General features: G+C 39.3%; 1 protein-coding gene across 1 annotated transcript in view; it reads right to left on the reverse strand.

Annotated features, from left to right (window-relative positions):
• LOC149170324 (THO complex subunit 3-like) overlaps positions 1–22,792 on the reverse strand; it is a 243,559-nt gene extending 220,767 nt beyond the window's left edge. The window contains exons 1-2 of the mRNA XM_089428988.1: positions 22,401–22,792; positions 8,214–8,309 (exon numbers count right to left, since the gene is read on the reverse strand). Coding sequence (XP_089285114.1) covers positions 8,214–8,309; positions 22,401–22,505 — 201 coding nt within the window. The 5' untranslated portion in view covers positions 22,506–22,792. The remainder of the gene's footprint in view (positions 1–8,213; positions 8,310–22,400) is intronic.
• Positions 22,793–23,090: the final 298 nt, after the last annotated feature.

Genomic DNA, 23,090 nt, shown 5'->3' on the forward strand with positions numbered 1-23,090 from the left:
TAAGGGAAATACAAAGGAAAATCTCCCAAAACACATCAGCCGGAACTCAAATCTTATAGACCCGCCACTATAAAGTCTGTCGGGTCTGTATCTTCCATATTAACTCTTTCGCCGCTCCGATTGTCGTCCTCCAATTCCTCTGATCGCCGATCAGCGCTTATCGCTATTGGCGTATCGGCCCTTCATTATAACATTGTAGCCAACCCTTTGATCTCTCTGACATGCGATCGTCGATCTCATCTGGACCATCGATCTGAATCTTGATCCGATGGTCCACACTTAATCGCATGATCGTGATCGCTCCATTTCAAAGGCCCGTTCCAACGTCTTCAAAAGGGATTACTTCTCCGCTCTACTCCTTTTACTTAGTTTTTTCGCGTTTTCTTCAGTTTTCTCTTTATGGTTCGAGTTTCCTCAAGGTTTTGCCTTGCACTCTGTTGCTGCTTAATTCATTCTCGCTAGGGCTTAACTTCACTCCTCCTCTCCAGAGCTTCACTCTGCTTCCTCAATTGGGTTCTAAGATCTTTTACAATTCCTCTGTATCGTTCTCCTCTCTGTGTTTCGCCTCGAATCTGCCTGCATACAATTTTTTTTGCAGAATTCCAATTCATAATAAATTCAACACTCAAAACGCACTTATCCAGGGTCGAAACTAACCCCTATATTTATAGATATACAAATGATTACAGAATGAGACTCTCTGTCTCTGATGCAGGCCTGATCCTCAACTATTCGTGGCCTCCCTTTTTTGACACTACCCGTGGGCTTACATATATGCCAGTGAGTCTTGTGGAACTCATCTGGGTTTTACTCCTAGATCTATTGAACCGACTCCTAGATATACTCTATCCTCTATGTCCACTTCTATTCTCCATTTAATGCCTAAAAACTCTCTCTCGCTCCTAGAATCATGAAACTGCTTAAAGAGTTATATTTGACTTTTAACTCTTTATCTTTATTAACCACTCATGTTCTCATTTATTTGAGAGCATTTACAACTTCCTCTAATTATCTAATTAAATCACTTTAAGCCTAAATATTACATTAACTTGAGACTTTAGGAAACTACTTCTCTAAAGATACATGACCCCCTATGTCTACTTATTTACAATGATTTTCTCTTGGGTGAATGCTCCTGCATCAGACTCCCAAAGTAGAAAATATTCATGATCTCCTGATCATGTGTCTTCTGATCTTTGTCTTCCTGGATCCCATACTTTGTTTTGTAACTGCCCAAATGTCTTGTTCCTTTGTTGCTGCTACACTTCTGCTATCTTTTGCTCCATTTTCTTCTCTTTGTCAATCAGGTTCAAGTTCTGATTGATCTTTCTTCCTGTTGCTGCCATTTTCTTCCATTTGGACTGCTTCATCATCAGCTGCCACATTTCTTCAATCTCTGTTTCCAGTACATCTTTGGACTGGTCCATATTCTGCTTCTTACTTCTTCCTCTTTCTCTTTGCTTCAGGTTGTTGTTGTTGTCCACTAGTTCTTCAATCTGTTGTTCTTCTTCTTGTTCTATTATTCTTGCTATGCTGACTTCTATGTTGACTCTTATGCTGACTTTTGTTGTGACTCCTATGTTGGCTGCCTCCCTATCATCCTTACCCTCTTTCATGATTGAATCATGACTGTCCAGCACTCTCTCCAGCAATTTAACATCTTTGTTCCATGGATTGAATTCTTCCACAGAATCTTCTTCTCTCATCTTTATTTGGCTGTTCATTTGTGCCAAATCTCCTCTAGCATCTGCAACTAAACCTGCATTCACAAAACACTTGTTAAAATCAAAAACATAAGGCTTTTGTGCCTTATCTTCCTTTGACAACAATTCAGTTTGCTACTCTGTTTCTTTCCCCTCTGTCAGCACATCAATATGCTGTTTTGAATTCTCAAAAGAACTCATGAGACTGTCCATTAGTCTCTCTTCCACACCATCTGTCCTAATGATGTCTTCCTTCTCTTGTTCACCATAGTGAACTCCTTCCTTTGTAATCACACTGTCATACTCTGAATTTCTCAGCAAATATTCCAACAATGCAATCTCTTTGTGACACTTCATAAGTATTTCATCATCACTTATGTTTCCTGCATTTATACACAAATTATTAGTTTGGAAATCATAAGGTTCAACAGTCTCAACTGTTGCTTCACATATCAGCTCTTCAGACTGAACTTCATCTCCTTCTTCCACAAGAAATTCTTCCTGTGTTGTCACAGTTTCAAATATCAAGGCATTATTAAGTTCTTTTTGCTGCAATAATTCACTGCTTCTCTCATTTAAGAGACATTCTTCATCCTCCTTTACTTCAGAGTTTTTATCTTCTAAAAGATACTTCTTCATATTTCTGACAGCTTCAACAGATTGCTCATCCTCTGCAAAACACTCCTTTATTAGTGTTCTTTCTCCCTTTGCTAAGTCTTTTGCATAGACTTCTTCCTTCTTAACATCTTTCAGTAGATGTCCTTCTTCCTTATTGACTGTCTCAACAGCTTCCATGGCTATTTCCATTGTGCCTATCATCATGGTGAATTGATGATCCTTTACTATGTTTTCAGCTAACATAGTCTCTTCTTCAAGTTTGCCTTTAATCTCTTGTTGTTTACCTCCTCCAAGAGCTATCCTTGTCTCACCATCTGCATTAACATTCTCTTGTATTTGTTTTTCATCAATAACATTAATCAAACTCATTTGATTACCTTTCTGAGACAGTATCCCTTCATTCTTCATCAAAATAAGATCCTGATTCTTCATCTCTATGACAGCTTCTTTAGACTCATCCATAGACTTTTTCTTCTGTATGCAATCAAATTCTTCTTCTTCTGAGAAGTTTTCTTTGTCACCTTTTACTTCTAAATCTTCATCTACTTTGAAGATATCTTCAAAAGGCTACTTTTCTCCTGCAATACCTGCCATCATACACAAACTATCAGTTTTAGAAACATAAGACCCTTTGGTCTCACTGGATGCTTCAGCCATCATATCTCCTTCTTGTTCCAAGTTCTTCATATGATTCAAAAATTCTTCGATTGTCTCCTCTTCAATCTCCTCAAGCCCTTCACTTTGTTGCTTGATATCTTCCTCCAACTGTATATGAGACCTATCTATCTCATCTTCTTCCAAAACAGAATTTAGATTCTGCTTGTCTTCTTTCTCTTTTATGACAATATCAGCAAATTGTCCTTCTTTACATGTTTCACCTGCAAACATACACAAATTGTCAGATTTAAAACCATCAGACCTTTTGGCCTCACTTGAAGTTTCAGTCTTCAAGTCTTCATCTTCAGTTTCTCCCAGAATTTCTCCCTGTTCTGGTTCACAAATGGACTCTTCCATTTCCAACTCAACTTCCTTGAGTTTTCCCCTCAGCCACTTTACTTGCTTTTGTTGTAGCCTTCTCTGCATCTCATGCCACTCCATTGGCTTCTTCCTTAATACCCAACCTTGTCTCTGGCTTTCCTCTAGTATCCTCCTTAATGCATCGAGTTGTTCTTTTAACTCTGCAATCTCCTGGTCAATTTCTTCTTGACTCATCCTCTTGCCATTTGTCTTGGCATTCTCTTTCTTCATCTTTCTTCTGTTGTGGCTTCTCTCTAAACCTCTGCTATGACTATCAGTAGTCATCTTCTTCTCCTCTTTCTTCATGAGCTCCTCACTCATCTACAACAAGCCTCTGCAACAGCTAGTTCTCCTCGCTGCAATCTTACCTCACTAAGCTCTCCTCACTCAGTCTTTTGGTAAGCACGGTCCTCTATCTGGAACCTCCTCTTGAGCAACACCTTTGCTCCTTCTAGGCTTCTGCAATCTCTCACTCTCTCTTGAGAACACTTCAGCTGTCCTCTCTGTCCAATCTCTTGTTGGATTCTTCAAGTTCACTGCCACTTTCCTTCAGAGTGTTTTCCTTACTTTGTCTTCAAGAACACATCTGGTTCTCCTCTCACAGCTTCTCTTGTTGTCACTTGTGCATTAGTGTAAAAAACACATTCTCAATTTAAAACAGAACATATTACCTCACTTTCAAGATCTCAGCATGATCTTGTTTCACCATTCCACCTGTACTTTGAATGGACTCCCTCTGTCTCTTGCATCTGCAAGTTCTACTACACATCTCCTCTGTGTGCCTTCCTTCTATCAGATTAGAATCTAATCCTTCCTCTTGCCTGCATAAACACCTTAACACATATTCTGTTCTCAATTCTTTCTCATAGAATTTCTTTGTTCTGTTTAACCCCAACAGTTTTAATTACAAACCCACTCTGATTACAAACCTTCTCTGATACCACTAATGATGCAGGGTTACCCCCGCACATACCCACAGTATGCATAAACATGCATAAACACAATTGCCCCAGGTAATTGACTCTCAAGGAGTCAAAACTTCCAACCATACATGGTTAAGGCCCTTTTTAGTCACAGTTCCTTGTTATCAGAACCAATCACCCTGCCTAAACCTCCTATCGGGAGTTAAATCAATCCTCAAGCCTTCGTTTTCCCTTTTATCAAAGCATTCCACAAATCTTCCTTATCGGGACTCTAAAACCCATCTAAACCTTAGTTAAGCCTTTTTTAAACCCATCGGCCGCATATATATATAACCACCCTCTTAAAACATTGGTTAATATATATAACACATAAAAACCTTCATTCGGCGCAATTTCCTTATAAAACCATTTACAAAGGAAAACTATGCAAACATACCCTTTTTCCGCCTTCCATACGGCTTCTGCACAGATCTCGAGGCTGTACCTCTATCGCAATCGCTATCGGCTCTTTTGCAAGCCGTATTACACTTATCGGAACCCTTATAACTATTGAGATTTCCTTTAGAAACCCTGGGACCATACATTAATCGCAACACACTAAATAAGGGAAATACAAAGGAAAATCTCCCAAAGCACATCAGCCCGAACTCAAATCATATAGACCTGCCACTATAAAGTCCGTCGGGTCCATATCTTCCGTACTAACTCTTCCGCCGCTCTGATTGTCGTCCTTCGATTCCTCCGATCACCGATCAGCGCTTATCGCTATCGGTGTATCGGCCCTTCGTTATAACACTGTAGCCAACCCTTTGATCTCTCCAACATGCGATCGTTGATGTCATCAAGACCGTCGATCTGAATCTTGATCCGACAGTCCACACTTAATCGCATGATCGCAATCGCTCCATTTCAAAGGCCCGTTCTGATGCCTTCAAAAGGGATTCCGCCGATGCGACTTAATCCTAGTCATTGATCTTAATGATCCAACGGCTGCTAAGCGTCCATCCCTTACTTCTCCGCTTGACTCTTTTTACTTGGTTTTTTCGCGTTTTCTTCAGTTTTCTCTTTGTGGTTCGGGTTTCTTCAAGGTTTTGCCTTACACTTTATTGTTGCTTAATTCATTCTCGCTAGGGCTTAACTTCACTCCTCTCCAGAGCTTCACTCTACTTCCTCAATTGGGTTCTAAGATCCTTTTACGATTCCTCTGAATCGTTCTCCTCTTTGTATTCCGCCTCAACTCTGCCTGCATACAATTTTTTTGCAGAATTCCAATTCACAATAAATTCAACACTTGAAACACACTTATCCAGGGTCGAAACTAACCCCTGTATTTATAAATATACAAATGATTTCAGAATGAGACTCTCTATCTCTCATGCAGGCCTAATCCTCAACTATTCGTGGCCTCTTTTTTTTGACACTACCCGTGGGCTTACATATATGCCAGTGAGTTCTATGGAACTCATCCTGGTTTTACTCCTAGATCTATTGAACCGACTCCTAGATGTACTCTATCCTCTATGTCCACTTCTATTCTCCATTTAATGCCTAAAAACTCTCTCTCGCTCCTAGAATCATGAAACTGCTTAAAGAGTTATATTTGACTTTTAACTCTTTATCTTTATTAACCACTCATGTTCTCATTTATTTGAGAGCATTTACAACTTTCTCTAATTATCTAATTAAATCACTTTAAGCCTAAATATTACATTAACTTGAGACTTTAGGAAACTACTTCTCTAAAGATACATGACCCCCTATGTCTACTTGTTTACAATGATTTTCTCTTGGGTGAATGCTCCTGCATCAGATCTACCCCCCTTAGCCAAATATTAGGAGACAGCTTAAACGGAGAGATTGGGGATCAAAGTGACAGCCCCCGATCTGAGTCGTTGTCGAGGTGCCTAGACATTTTGTGCGACAACAAGACCCTATTGGGCATCATGAATCAAGTCAAAGGAATTTATGTAAGTCAATTTGTATCATTAAGACCCTCCAAGATCAAGTCGTCCTACAAGAGAGGACAAGTCAGCCTCATAATGACAGTTCAAACTCCAAAGAAAGACTATATATAAGTACTCGACCTCATAAGAAAAGCAACCAAGAAATTCACATAAGGATAAGAAGAAGACCTAGTAGGACGAGCGAAGAAGAGGAAACTAAAGGAAGAAAAAGATCAAAGTTCTAAAATATAATTTTTGGGTTCCATCCCCTCACACGTGAAATTAGAGCATCGATTTTGTAAACTAATTACAGTCACCCAAAGAAGTCGAGTTTTGTATTAAAAGGAATCAAGTTTGCAAGCTAAAATTCTAAGGAGAAAGAAGCACATTGAGCGAAGGAAGAAGGAGACCCATCTTGCCATATTCCATCCACACGTGCAAGCTAGGGTTTCTACAGTTAGGCTGAAATTGCAGTAAAGGAATTGCAGGTCTGAATTTGTGAAATTGATGCAATTTTGAAGCAGGTTGACTTGGGTTAACTTTGAAGAAGAAAGTTAATCTAAGAAAAGGTTGACTTGGTCTTGGAGGGGTCTTTGTCAAGGGTCTTAGGTCTTGGAATTCCCCATTTGGAGATTCTATAAGAAGAGAAGAATCTTTGTGGGTTTTCATCTCAAAGGGAGAGGTTTTGGCCTTGGCTAGCAACCTATATTTTGTGTCCTCTTGTCTCATTGATCTTCATAGTTTGGTAGTTGTTTGATGATAAGAACACAATAATAATCAAGTGAAAGAAAAAGCTAATTACAAGTACATCAAGTAAAGTAAAAGAACATCACAAGCAGTTATCAAAGTAATGGAAATCACCCTAATCTAGCTGCCCTTGATTTCTCAACACATATGAGTCCAAATTATTGTACACAAATATGCAAAGTTTCTCGTGTACATAATAGCACCAACTGCAATCCATCTTTGAATCAAAATAAATCAACAAAGAGGCTCTAAAAGGCCTCTAGAGTCCAAAAAAAATCATGCTACAACAAATAGCTATATAACATCGAAATCACTTCCTATATTGGGATCTCCTCATCCCAATCATTGTTTAAGCATTAAAATAATATTAAAAAACTTAACATGCCTAATCAATGATTTTGCTTGAGTGAAGTGTACATTTTTATTAGGGTCATGACAGAGGAGTTCAACAATCAATAACACCAACATCAAGGTAATATAGGGCTTGGTGTTCTTAATCAAAAATCACTTCCATACCCTCGTACATCACAAAATACAATAGAAATGTTGCACTCCTACCAATCATGAAATTCCAATAACTATTAAGTCTGCCGAACTTTGTATGGGATCTAAAATTCTACTTTCTCCATATGAAATCCAATGAGGTTGGAACCACTCTCAAACATCTTCAAACAATTAATGGTAATGTTAAAAATTTATGTAAACCAATCATCTTCATCTTTTTACTTTAAGAAATTAATACTACCATTAACTAATAAGGTATGTATCTCATGAGATGAATCATGGGAAAAAATAGTCACAATATCCTTGTTTGCTTGATGAAAAATAGTCACAATATCCTCACAGCTCAATCTCCTAAATCATTTTTACAAAATGAGGGTTAAAAGAGGAAAAAATTTGGTTATAAAGTAAAACTGGCAAAGACAAAACAATAATTTACAAATTATCACGATAATTATCTAAATCATTGCGATAATTTCAAAACGGCAAACTATTACGATAAATACTGCTGATATTATCACCAAGGTTGGTTTTGGCGAATATTATTGCATTAAGTGCAACACTGATTCATAGAATACTTGTAAACACCAAGTAACTTGAAGTCTACACAATAAGTACAATCTTCAACAACATCGTTCTCAGCAAAAAATGCATTTCAAAAAAAAATGTGATATTTAGGCTGGTAAGTGACAAAAGCAACAGAATTATAGAACTTAAAACATTTCACAAGGGAAGGACAGTAATTCCATGATAGACCTTACATGACCATGTGGCTCAATGTTCCAAACACGTGCTGTTTGATCAACAGAACCAGAAGCAAGCTTGGTACCAGTACAATTCCATGCCACTGAATGCACCTGAAAATTAGAATGACATACTTTAAGCAGTTCCCCAACCAAATAATTTTGAGTGATTTTTATAATGCCTGAAATGCAGTAAGAACAGAGCACAAACAAAAGCATACATATAAGATGCTAAATATTAGCAGACATAATACCAAACAATATTTTACTCAGTGCTTTTATTACAATAGAGGATGCATAAGAGAAGAAAGTCACAAATGAAAAACCTACAAATAATAAAGTGCACAGTTTTAGTGACACCAACTGCCGAAAAAATAACAAGTAAACGTGTACAAAACTTGAAGGCAAGGTTATCAACGAGCCCAGCATCAAGAAGTCATCAAATGATTTTATCACAGAATGCATAGCAGAAAGTCACAAATGAAGAGCCTACAAATAAGAAAGTGCATGGTTTTAGTGATACCAACTGCCAAAAAATGACAAGTAAAAAAGGATACAAAACTTGAATGTAAGGTTATAAACTAGACCAGCATCAAGAGATTACCATATTTTTAGCAAGTTCTTAAGAATCAGAAATGGCAGAAAACAGTTTCCCAAAAGGAGGAAACTGGAACCAGTAAGTGCAGGAAACTTGGGGTAGACTTCTTACGAAATAGCAGAAAAAAGGGGTGTTATCACCCAAGGAGCAACTACATTAGAGGCACCCTCACAATGGTGTATTGTTGCTGATTTCATGAGCATTCTTGTTTGAACCCTCCAGACTCAAACACTTCTCTCATTTTCTCCTTCAAATACATCATTGTGCTAGCTCAGCTGTGGCATAGCAAATACTCGACCCTCGCCTCTCAGATTTGCAAATGCACTCATGAACAACATGTTCTATTTTGATATTCAATGTAACCAGTAAGTTCAGGAAACTTGGGTTAGACTTCTTATGAAATAGTAGAAAAAAGGGGTGTTATCCCCCAAGGGGTTGTTGAAATTTGTAACTAGGCTCGGTCTTCATAAATGTATTTGAGATGTACTTATCAAAGAATAAAGAAAAAAAAATTATTATTATTATTATGACTTATTAAAGCATGGGTTTCATGCTTGGGTCATCATGTTTTAGGTCAAAGTCCCCATTGAGGACTTCTAGGATTTATTCTAAGTCGTTAGAGTCATTGTACATTTAAAGAGACCTTTCTTGGGCTTTTGGATCATGTAAAAAGAATTATTTTTGAGTCAAAAATGAATTTAGTCTCCTCCACACCAAGCCAGCCTCAAGAAGATCAAGTCGGCCTCAAGACAAGTAATTCGACCTCACTGAAGGGCTATAAATACAAGGAGTTTGAATTCATTTGGTGTATCTCATTTTCTCTCACATAGTTCGATTTCTGAAGCTGGAAGCTAGAAAAGTGCGAAGTTGAGAAAGGGCTGGAAAGAAGTGCGAATTTCCGGAAGGAGATAGTATACCTCAAGATCGAAATTTTGGGACAACTCTCACCCTATTCTGAGGTGCATCAAGGGAGATCGAAGTTCTCCAAGTTTGGTCGAAGTTGTTACTGCTACTGCTACTGAGTCGAAGTTGCTACTGGGTCAAAGTTGTTGCTGATGCTGTCAGGTCGAAGTTGCTTGTGAAGGGTTGTCATCTACAAGAAGGATTGAGGACTGACTTGGTGTGGAGGGAGTCTCTGTCTAGGTCTAGAGTCTTGGATTATCTCAAAAAACTATTGAAGGAAGAATTGTTGACTAGGTTTTCCCCTAGATAGGGGTTTTGTTAATTTTAGGTATGTTCTATGCTTAGAGCAATTTATTTCAATTTTCACAGTTAGCTCAATATCTTTTCCAGATTAGCAATCACATTAGCATTAAAGTAAATTACAGATAGAACATAAACATAGATCGCAAAAGACAAACCAAGACAAGAGGACACAAGATGTGGCGCTAGCCAAGGACAAACCCCAATGTGGGGAAACCCTTGATCAATTCTTCTTATATGTTCTTCAATAGTTCAGCAGAGAGAGAGAGAGAGTACATATACTACAGAAGTCAACACTTTGACTTATCTAAATAAGAGCATAGATCATCTCTAATTAGATGATACATGAAGTAGCTGAACTCAGTTGAAGACAAGCTGCCTCAACTGATTCTCCCGGGTGACTCCATCACCATGTTGCACCTATCATTGTGTTGCTCCTCATCATCATGTTGCACCTCACCGTGTTGCACCATGTTGCACCCATGTGCCATTGCTGCACCTTGTTGCCACACTATTGTCCCATGTGGCATGTTGAACCATGTTGTCATACAACATGTCTCATGTGCTTGCAGCACCATGCTTGCCACTGCTATCCCATGTGCTTGTTGCATTATGCTTGCCATGTTGTCCCATTGTGACATTGCTATACCATGTCATAGCTTGTTGCCCTATTATGTTTGCAACACCGTGCTTGCCGCTGTCCCATGTGGCATGTTGTACCTTGTTGCTATCCTAATAAGTTTGCAGCACCATGCTATTGTTGTTGTCCCATTGTGCCTTCGTTGCCACATGTCATTGTTGTTATTATGTTGCCCATGCATCTTGTTGCACTATCACATTAGTATGCATTCAAACTTCATGGGTCACCTTATTTGTTGCTGCTGTCACGTTGTGCCATCATTGCACTATGCCATTGCTACTGTTATGTTGCCCATGCATCTTGCTGCACTATCACACCAAGCACCTAAAATGCATGCTTCAACGCACTGTTCTAGGGTCCTTCAACTGCTACAATTCTAGACTGGTTAGGGTACCCAAACATAGTCCCTAACAACCCTTCAATCTCCCTAGAAGTGTCCTCCTTTATTGTGGTTGCCCTTCTAAGAGGGAAGGGACCCTACGCTGCAATTTCTGGGCAGTCTAGCCCAGATCAACAACTTCGGCCTACATCCTTTTGTTGTGGCTTGCTACATCAAGCCTCCTCTTAACTGCGGCAGCCCTTCCAAGAGTTTGCACTCCTCCAAACAACCCTAAAACAATCCTTATGGCTACGGCATGACAACAAGGGAACTCAGCCCCTTCTCCAGCACTTCGGACCCCTGAAAAACCCTCCAAACAGTCCCTGAATTCTCACGTTGTCCCATGACCCCTTTTGGACAGCACCTAGGTCATGCGTAGATCATCTAGGACTCCTTCCTTACTGCGTCTAGGTTACCCTTGGGACAGCGTGGAGGATTAGGGCATCTCTTCATGACTGCGTCCTCTAGGTTAGGGCAGCGTATATCTTCTTCTTGACTGCGGCTAGGTTATGCGTAGAAGCTAGGGCTATGCTAGGACTGTGGCTAGGGCAGATTGTTAAGCCTCCTTTCCTCCTGTGTCTTAGGGCTACTTCCTCCTAGATTTCTCTCACACTAAAACCCAAAGCAAGTGGAGAGAAATCAAGAGTGAAGTGTGTGTGTAATGACTCTCAAGTCATCCCCTTTTATACTAAAACGTTGAGCACATGTGGGGTTTATTTGGTTGTTGGCCGACCTTGACGAATTGTCTTATAACACAAATAAATTCATAACTCTATGAACACTTATCAGAATCGGATGATCTTTAGATCAATCCTACACCTCTCGATAAGAGGGATCCAAGAAAAATATCAGTTGCCATAGATAAGATGACCCACATGGAGTTTGGCACTAGTTGCCAATTTTAACAGGTTTTAACCTGGTTGTCCACTTACATCTATTGTCCTTATATAATTGTCTTGGCAATTGCTTAATGAACTAAAAGATAAAAGAAGAACATAAAGATAATAGAATCACAAGTAATTATCTATCTAAGACAATCTTTCATCCTTTTTTTTTTTTTACATGGAATCAGCGCGAAGGTGAAGGAGGAAAAAGGCAGTATCAAATAGAAGAGATCTAAAGGATTGATCAAGGATCATACAAGGAGCTCTTATAAGAGAAGAAGCTCTCTATCTTCAAGGACAATGTCTAACACATCGAAGAGTGAGAACAAGTTGGAAGGAGTATCAAACTACAGATCTTGGAAAAAGAGAATTGACCTCATTCTTGAAAAGAACAAGGTCTTGGATATGGTCAAAGGGAAGGTGAAGAAACCTACCGAAGAATCCAATGATGCAGACAAGGTGAAGTATAGAGAATTGGAGATATTGGCTATGACTCTGATGGTAGAAAGCATTAAGGACAATCTTGTCCCATACATTTCCAATATAGACCATGCTCAAGAAATGTATGAAGCCTTGACAAAATTATTCACTATCAAAAATGTTGGTCAAGTAGCAAGCTTGAAGAATGAGTTAAGAACTGTTAAGATGACAAAGGATGACACCGTGGCTTCCTTCTTTGTAAGGATATCAAGGATTAGAGATGAACTTCAAGTCATAGATGAAATAGTACCGGAGAAGAAGCTAGTAATCATTGCACTATTGGGATTACCACCTACTTGGAGTTCGTTTGCTTCATGTCTCAATAGTTAGAAAGAAGCTCCTACCTTTGAACAACTATCGAATGGGATTCTTCCATACTAATCTACAGTTCTAGTATCTATCCTGGTTTGAATTTACCATGTCATTGGCATTCCCACCTATACTAACTGTGACTCAGTGAGTCAGGACTTAGTATCTATGTAATATGTTTTGATCTTGATGACTTAATGAGAGAAGTACAGTTTATGATTAATTCCTTGTGTTTGTCAATTTATATAGTTGACGTAGTAGTAAGTACTAGCTGTATCATTAATGATTGTGTGTATAATGTATGATTGAATTTGTATCATCATCATGTACATGTTTTAGTTTTTAAATTGAATCTTTGTCTAATAACTATTATATATATATATATATATATATATACAGCTTGAGTGGGCCTAATGGTTAAGAGCATGTGCTTCCTCATAAGAGGCCACAGGTTCAAAACTGGTGGGGGATATAGTATGTATGCCTTCATAGGCTTAGCAGTCAAATCACTGCACGGAGGTGGGTCCCTTGTCCCACAAACAAGGGGTCTCATACACCAATTTGCTGTCTGGCTTGGCTGTGACTTTAAAATTGGTTAATATATATATATATAGTTTGTGTGTGTATAACGTGTCCTCTGTGTCATATTCCAAGGGGGGGTGTCGTGTCATGTGTTGGATACTGGTATTTTCATGTCCTCTGTGTTCTGTGTCCTCGCATCATGTGACTTAGCTTATATCTATGAGGGGAAAATGACTTGTGCCTTGGGCATGCAATTTCACCTTTTAAAATATGATGTCAAAGGGTTTTATACCTGTATTTAATTATTTTGTTGATACTCTTTTCATCTCATTCTAAATATTCGCTAGGAATGTTTTAATGGTTTCAGCTCCTGACATTTCTAGTAATGATTTGTTTACTCTGCTATAGTTCCAAAGTTATGCCTTGATATCCCATTATCTCAACGGCGTTCAAACACACATGCACCCTGAAGACATTCTAACATAAAAGACCAATATCATACACTGAATGAAGGACTTGATCTGGAAACACTCAAGTCACCTTGATTTTGGGTTTGTCTAAACGGTTCTCCACTGATCTACTACAGAGTTCTCTTGAGTTTATGCATAGCTTGAACAGTTAAAGGTTTAAGGATTTGGCATCGTTTTTACTGTTGGAATACTGCATATGAATACAATGCACCACTTCTAATGAATTCTAGGCTAACTCGTTCACACATAGCACTGGTACGAATTTTCTGTAGGGGCAAATAATTCAGTCTATGTTCCGTTGGAAGAAAGAATTTGTTATTGATCTCAAAAGGTACCTTGATAAAGATAAAAAGCACATATGCTAAAAGAGGACTCCAACCCTTTCCAATGAGTATTTACTTGTTCTTTAACTCCTCTTCGTTAAAGAGAAATCAATTTTTTAAGGCTAAAATACCCAAATTTAGCCCCTGACAGGTCAGCCCCAGGTTGACCCCCTTGCCAAGACACATATTGTTTCATGAAAAGGTTAATTTGCATAAATATAGGATGTGGCTCCTCATTTCAACCATCCAACTCAGCAAAGAAGAAAAAGAGAGGAAAAAATTGGAACCTGAAGCAAAAGATAAGTTCATTACTCTTAACTTGTTGACAAATAAGAAGAATTCATGATTGACATCTCAGTGGTTGGATCTGCTTTTTCTTGGTGGTTTTTTGTTTGGTTCTTGTTGGATTTCTTGCTGGATTTGTTGCTCTATTGTAAAGAAGATTTCGGCCACTTTAGCAGTCCCTTTTGAACAGGATTTTCGGCCCTGTGGAGACCTGTAACAAGGCAATTTCAGGCCTGTAATAAGGCACAGGTTTGGCCCTCCTGAGGAATGATTTCAGGCCTGTAATAAGGCACATTTTCAGCCCTTTTGGAGCAGACCTCTCTGTATTTTGAACAGATCTTTTCGGCCCTTTTGGAGCAGACTTTTGACCCTCCTGAGGAATGACTTAGGCCTATAATAAGGCACAGATTCGGCCCTATTATGGGTGAGATAAATCGCAGACCCTGGCCTCACATTGGAGCAGTTTTGAGAGCAGACTTTGACACTTCTTTCAAGCAGATTTCATCCCTCTTTGAAAGGAAGCATTGGGGTTGTTTGGAAACAGAATTTGGGTTCTACTTGAAGCAGACATTTGAAAACATTTTTGGAGCATCTGGAAGCATTGTTGAAGCTTTATTGAAGACATCGTTGAAGACTTCATGGAGCACTTCCGAAAACTTGTTGGAGCACTCTTGAGGTTCACAGCCTTGTTGGAGCAGACTTCTCAAGAAGACTTCGGCTACCCTTTGAAGGAGATATTTGAAGCTAAACTTGACCTCTTGAAGAAGACATCCTTGAAACATCTTTGAAGCAGTATTGAAGCCATCAGTGGAGTAGCTGTTGAAGAATTTTTTTTGTGCAGACTTGAAGACAGAGTTGGAGCAGACTTGTTGACCCTTGTTGAAACAGCCTTATTGAAGACTTGTTGAGCTGATATAGGTCTCTTGTTGGAGCAGACATCCTTGTCTATACTTGGAGCATTATTGAAGACATTCTTGGAGCATTATTGAAGACATTTTGGAGCATTTTTGAAGTAAGTATTTCTTGTAAAGTTTTGGTTTGACCAAGTTGGAGCTTGGAGTTGTTGAGAGGATTGGAGTCCTCATTTTTGACCAAGTAGAATTGTTGAGAAGCTTGGAGTCCTCATTTTGACCAAGTAGGAGCTTGGATATGTTCAAGGTTGGAGCCTTGAAAAAGTCAGAGATTTGGTTTGTACAGGTTGGAGCCTGAAATTGTTGTGAAAGAGGATTAGAGTCCTCACTATTTTTTATCAATGAAATTACTTTTGTTCTATCTCTTGTGTTCTGGTTTATTTTGTGATAAAAATATTAACTGGCACAATATAACAATTGAAAGAAAAACTGATTCACCTGACCCCCCCCCCCCCCACTGCTCTCAGTATTTCCAACACTGTCTTCATTGCACCAATTTCTGGGCAGCATTTTGACACTTAACAGAACTCAAACATGTCTTTAAGTGAAACAATGGAACAGCTAATCAAGTGCTCAGGTATTAAGGTGGCACATCACAAATGTAAGAGTCCTGATGGTTTAAGATGCTAAAACTGCAGAATTGATGGTCTGTTTCATGATCTGAATGTCTTATCCATTGACATCCTGGATATGCTATTATCAATAATGAATGCAAAGTTGCAAACACAATATACCCTCTAGTGTATAAGCTCTGATTTTGTGACCATTCCGGCCAGCACCTGGGTATTGATTTCAAGGTTTAGAATCGACATTTTACACGCCATAAAATCTGATAATTTATCTTTTCTAGCACTACACCAATTGTCTGAAATTCACATAAAACATTGGGGTTGCTCTTGTTTACTCACTCACCATTGAACATTGGATTGCACATGTGACATTTGGAACGCTGGTGTCAAGCTTTCATGAAAGCTTGTGATAAGTGGCATAAGCATTTCAAATTTCTAACACATAATCTCTTGGTTGACATATACCAGGAAGTTCAGTCTAATCATACTCAGAAGCTTGTCAAGGGACCACTGCCCCTAGCAGTTACGATCTGCGCTTCAGCAGTGGAATATTCTCATACTTCCTTTTCAGAATCAGAAATCTGACCACGGTTGCTTAATATTTACTACAGAAGTCTGTTAACTTTGAATGGGAACACACTTTTACTCTATGACATTGAAAAATAATCGGCTCTTGAATGTTGTGGTTGGAAGTGTTGTTCTTGGATAGTATTGGCAGAATTTGCATTTCCATGATCAATATTAATAATAGCATTGAACTCGACATTATATTGCTTAAAGTTGCTCACTCTTTGCTCCAACCACACTTCTGCATTGTGGTTGAATTTCTGTTCCTAATAACATTGGCGGACATACTTGCATGCTTGAGCCAAATCACTATTATAAGGATAGTGGATTTTCTCTAAATTCTGCCACCTTAAATTTCATTGGCATTCAATTGGTTTCATGATTTCATAGTGATGATGGAGTAACCTTTCATGTCTGAACTTAACATGCTGTCTACATTACTTTGTCATTGGTTTATTGTTTCTTCATGGTGCAATTGAATCTTGGTGATGTACTTTGTGCATGATCTGTTAGAGAAAAATATACATTTCCAAGCATAATATACGAATAAGCACTTTTTGTCTAAGTCATACACATATTGTGTTTGTTCTTAACATCCATACTATTTACACATAATTGAAGCCCCCTTTCAAATTGAAGCTTGTGGCAGCTTTGGAAGGTCTTCTACATAGGCTTAGCGTCTTAGCATGTGGAAGATGATTTATTGCCTCTTTAGGTGCTTGTTTGGTGGAGTACATGATTTATGTCTTCTTTCCTAAGTCTAACTTAGGAAAAGTACAATAATTAAAATCAATTAATTATTTTAGACTATTAAGTCAATTTCTAAGGATAAATAATTTAATTCTTTAGCTGACTTAGAAATAATCTCAACCATTGATCTCCAAGATCTTCTAGAAGGGAGATTAGGGTTAGGGATTTGGACTTAATGAAGATTATAAAAGAAGCCTAGCGAAGAGGTGAAGACACACAAGAACTCAAACGAGCAAGTCACAACAAGAGAGAGCTATTTCCTCTAGTGCAAGTGGCTCGCCGCTCTATAGACTGAAGCATAGAGGAGAAGTACGGGAGAATTTGAGAGCGAAGCCGAGTTGTGGAGATTGTAGGGTCAAGTTGTTGGAGAGAGGTCGATTTTATTGGAGTAGTCGATTTGTTGGAGACCAAGTTTCCTAAGGCACAGTGGCAACTCATGGGAAGGTGCATGGTCAATTTGCCAGCAGATTGATTGGGTTGAATTTCTTCAGGGCGACTTCCTTCAGAGGCTGATTTCCAAGTGGCCATTTAAGGATGGAAATTTATCTTAAAGTTTAGAAACCTTGGCAAATCTTAGTAGTCCTTAATATGCAAACTATAAATGTTTAGTGATATATTTGTAAAAATACTCAAATTTCTAATGATATTATATATATAGTCTCTACAAAATTTTGGCAATTTTTTTGGACTATTATTTGGAAATTTAACATAGTATCAGAGCTTTATAGATAACTCTGCGAGAGAGATCCCAGATCACTAGGATTTGCAACCATGAGTTTCTACTTTTTATGGCAATAGAATTATTTTTAAATTTTCCAGTTAGGTTTTGTGGCTATGGTCAGTGAAGATGGCATCATTGAGTAGTTTGTGATATGAAGACAAGTTGGTTAGGGCTACAAATTTCAGTCGCTAGAGGAAGCGAATTACCATGATCCTGAAGATGAATTATTTGTGGGATCTTGTGAACACATCGATCCAAACCCTGCAGCATAGCATAATCTTAAAGATATGAAAGCAAGGTGTATAATTTTGGATGGTGGGAAGGATCACATAATTCCTCACATATCAAGGAAGGATACCGAACGACAAATGTGGGTAGCTATGACCGGTCTTTATCAGAGCACGAACGAAAACTGGAAAATGGTGTGGCGAGAGAAATTAAACAACATCAAAATGAGCAGATTTGAGACCATGACATCTTATCTCATGAGAATCCAACAAGTTCGTGATGAGCTTGCAGTTGTTGGGGAAACTGTGATTGATTCGGAGCTAGTGAAAGTTGCTCTGAAGGGTTGCATTAAGCATTGGACCACCTTTGTGGATGGGATCCTTCCTAAGCATAAGCTTCTTGATTGGGGCCATTTATCGGATGACTTCATCCAAAAGGATATCTGGGAGAACTCATTGACCAAAGGACAGCAAAAGGGTATTGAGGAGAAAGATGAGCTTGCTATTGCTATTCAAGCAAAAAAGAGCAAGGGGAGGCCAAGCAAAACCAGAGTGGAGGAGCACCTTCACAGAATAAAAATGAGAAGGACAAGAGCAAAGTCAAGTGCTTTACTTATCACAAGTTTGGCCATTTTGCCAATCAGTGTCCAAACAAGAAGGGCAAGGGAAAGACAACTACAGCAGCCACTGGGTAGATGGATGAGATGGTTGAAAAGTGTAAGAAAAACTTTGCCTTAGTGTCTTGCCTTTCTAGAACTGTCACAAGAGGTGACTATTTTGTGGACAGTTGAGCATCTCGTCACATGAAAAGATCTTGAGATGTCTTCACCAATATGACCAAGAGGCCTAGGGATGTACATGTATAGTTTGGTGATAAGGTCAAGTATTCAAGTAGAAGGCATTGGCAGTATTGAGTTTTGGATGGACTAGGTGATAACATGGAGGTGAACGGAGTATTGTATGTATTGGGTTTTGAGAAGAATCTTCTTTCAGTTTTGGCCATAGAAGACAGAGAACTAGAAGGTAGCTTTATTGGAGATGAAGTGGTTGTTGGGCCGAAAGGAGTTGATCCCAGCAAGAAGCATGTAATTGGGAGAAGGGAGAGGCGTCTCTATTTGTTAAGAGAGCAGTCCGTGAAGGTTCTCATACATGACAGTGACAGTCAAAGTGAGATATGGCATAGGAGGTTGGGACACCTACACTACAAAGCTCTCCCTATGTTGGAGACAATGGTTACCCAGAGATTAGGGTGGAGCAAGAAGGAGTGTGTAAAGGGTATGTGCTTGGAAAGCAGGCCAATGTTGTGTATCCTCACAACGAGATCGAGTCTAAGGGAGTGCTAGACTTCGTGCACTCAGATATTTGTGGTCCTATGTCTATAACATCGATCACTGGGTCCTTATACTTTGCGACATTCATAGATGATTCTTCCAAAAAAACTTGGATCTACTTCCTGAAGACTAAGGATGGGGTCTTTGATCAATTTTAGGAGTTCAACGCTTTTATGGAGAACCAGACTCGGAGGAAGATTAAGGTGTTGAGATCAGATAATGGGGGCGAGTATGCCTACAACGAGTTCCAAGATTTTTCAGGGCAGCAGGGATTAAGGAGTTGATAGTACTTTACAACCCTCAATAGAATGGGGTTGTCGAAAGGAAGAATAGGACCATAATGGAGGCAGCGAGGGCAATGATCTATGATCAGGGATTGCCTATGTTTTTGTGGGCAGAGGCCTACAATACAATTGTGTATGTGCAGAACAAGAGTCCTCACAAGATATTGGAGGAAGTAACTTCTAAGGAGATTGTTTACAGGACTGAAACCGAATGTGAGCCATTTGCGCGTCTTCGGTAGTCCAATTTATGTCCACATTCCCATGGAAAAGAGGACTAAGTTGGAGCCCTTGTCAGAAAGTGGTGTATTTGTGGGCTATAGAGAGGTCTTAAAGGCCTACCAAGTCTACATTCCAGGACAGAGGAAAGTGATTTTGGGCCATGATGTCAGAATTGATGAGGGTAGGACTCTTAGGAAGTCTCATGAGAAAGAGTCAGCAGTGGTAGAGGATTGAGACCGAGAAGCTCCTAAGGTTGAACAAGGACCAACAACACCGGCAACAGGTACACAGTATGTGGATTTAGAGGATGAGCTAAATATTCCTTCGAGCTTTACCAGTAAGAGGCCGAGATGGGCCGAGCAAACCTTGAGAGATGCTGAGGAGCATGTGGAGGATCCTAGCAACACTTTCAAGCAAAGCAGACTACCGACAAGATTTTGTAGTTATTTGGCATTGTTGAGAAGCGCCAACGTGTCTGAGCCTTCAACTTTTGAGGAGGCTACAGATGAGTAGGTCTGTAGGGATGCCATGGTGGAGGAGTATAGTCCCATCATGAGCAATGATGTATGGGACATCGTGTCAAGACTGGAGAGAAAGTTTGTGGTCACTTCTCGATGGATTTATAAGATCAACCATGCAGTTGATGGCATTATTGAGAAGTACAAAGCGAGGTTCGCGGCAAGAGGGTTGTCGCAGAAGGAGGGGGTGGATTACGAGGAGATATTTGCACTTGTTGACAAATATGCATCCATTAGAGCAGTTATGTCCTTTGCTTCGGAGATGGGGTGGAGGATACATAAGATGGATGTGAACATTGCTTTCCTCAACAGGGTGATTGAGGAGGAGGTGTATATTGAGCAACCTCAGGGCTTTGAGGTGCATGGGAGAGAGTCTCATGTATGTAGGTTGAAGAAGGACCTTTATGGGTGAAGCATGGTGCACCAAGATCGATGGATATCTTCTTAGTTTGGGCTTCACCAAGATTGAGGCAAACTTCAACTTGTACTATGTACCAGTTGAGGGTGAGTCACTCATCTTGGCACTTTATGTGGACGGTCTCTTCTTGGACAAGAACAGATGAACTCATAGGCATCCACAAGGAGGATCTTACTTTGGAGTTCGAGATGAAGGGCATCGGCTTGATGCACTACATTTTGGGGTTGGAGGTGGGCAGCAGCCAGGAGCGATTTTCCTTGAACAGGGTAAGTATAGTTGAGATCTTGAGGAGGTTCAAGATGGAGGATTGCAGGCCTATGTCTACATTGATGATCACTAACTTGAAGAAGCCAAGTGCTTCTAAAGGCGAGCTGGTTGATCCCACATTGTACAGGCCACTGATATGTTCCTAGATGTATCTAGTCAATACTAGGCCAGATATATGTTTTGTTGTGAACACACTCAACTAGTTCATTGTGGAGCCGAGACAAGTCCATTGGGTGGCAACGAAGCATGTGTTGAGGTACCTACGAGATACAATAGGCTTTGGATTGAGATATGTTATAGTTGGAGGAGTGGAGCCGCAAGAGTACACATATTCTGATTGGGCAGGGAGTGTTGTGGACAAAAAAATCACATTTGGATGTTACTTCAGCTAGGGATCAGCCATGATCTTGTGGTATAGCAAGAAGCAACAACTAGTGGCACTTAGTTCAGCAAAGGAAGAGTACATGGCAGCGAGTATGGCGAGTTGTGAGGCAGTGTGGCTTCACAAGATGCTTGCAAGACTATTTGATCTGCAGATGGGGCCAATGGTGATTCACTGTGATAATCAAAGTTGCATTAAGCTCTCTGAAAATCTTGTGTTTCATCATTGGTCCAAGCACATTGAGATCACCAGTACAGCCATATCCAATCAAAACAGTCAAGCCACTGGGTATGGATAAGATGATGTAAATACTGAAGTTAATTAGTAAAAGTTTTACTTTGAAATGAATAGGTTTCAAAAATTTCCCAGTAATTTTCATTGTCTGGATTCTAACCGCGAGTGGATTGAAATGGGTATTTCCCACTCTGACAAAAGATCGAGATAAATAATATCATTATTCTCACCAAATTGCACATGAATCTGTTCAAGTCAATTAAATCTGATTTACTTATTTTACTAAAATATTTTTTTGAAATACCCCGCAGATACCTTATAGATATTTTAAGTGCCTGACCATTTTTAAAGCGATTAGCAGATATATTGCGTTAAGTTCTGAAAATAATCCATCACAAATGGCTCGAAATAACAGTCTGTGTCTGGCAACCCTAATTCCCATTCCCTTAATTGTAATAAGTTTAACTAAATTTGTCTACATTAGCACCTCTGCATCGAAGATGAAAAACCAACTTTAGGACTAACTTCGAAGCTATAACTTACTTTGCTTTGCAAAGCACTTCCGTTAAAATCATTCACGGCTTGAAATGAGCATTCAACTTGTGCACCTAAGGTCGCGAGAGCGAATCCCGTGAAGCCGTTTGAACTTTAATGGGAATTTTTAATAACTATATGTGAGGAAGTTTAGCAGGAAGAGATGGTAGTTGTGGATACCTTCTTCTTGTGAGCAGCATATTCTCTGGTGTGCAAATTCTTGAAGTTGGCGGTGCTGTCCCTCTCCGATAGCGTTTGTAATTGCGAGTCTGCGGCTCCCGCCATTTGATTCCAATTCCACTAGACGCTGATATCCTTTGCCCTTGCAGCCCTCGTTTGTAATTGCGAGTCTCCGGCTCCCGCCATTTGATTCTACCGCTGATATCCTTTGCCCTTGCAGTCCTATGAAACAAGACAGCTCATCGTGTCACCGCTTACACCTATGTTGCTTTTGCTACACAACGTGTTGAGGCTGGCCTGGGACGCTAGGTTTGAAACACCCTCGTGCCACGGTACGAATTTCAAAATAAGATAGCCTGTGAGGACTATAATCTGTTTTCGCAATTTTCATGAAAAGTTTAACTCGTGAGGAACTTTTACTTATATGAATGAATGAAATTTTAAAGTCAACGAAATTAGAAATTAGAAATTAGAAATTAGAAATTAGAAATTAAAAATAGTATATGGGAATATTAATTTATTTTTTATTTTTTTGCTTTTGCAATTTAATTTTTTTTTATTTAAATTATTATTTTGTTACGCAGAAACTAATGAACATGATGCTTGTAAAACTTTTGAGTTTGACGGTTATTTGAAGTTAGCAGTTTGGAACAAGGTAGCAGAAAATGGCAAAGGGTATGGGGGAATACT

Source organism: Pinus tabuliformis, chromosome 4_2 (genome assembly GCF_031772625.1).
Source record: "Pinus tabuliformis cultivar Carrire ecotype Pingquan chromosome 4_2, CPIR1, whole genome shotgun sequence".
Lineage (NCBI taxonomy): Eukaryota > Viridiplantae > Streptophyta > Pinopsida > Pinales > Pinaceae > Pinus > Pinus tabuliformis.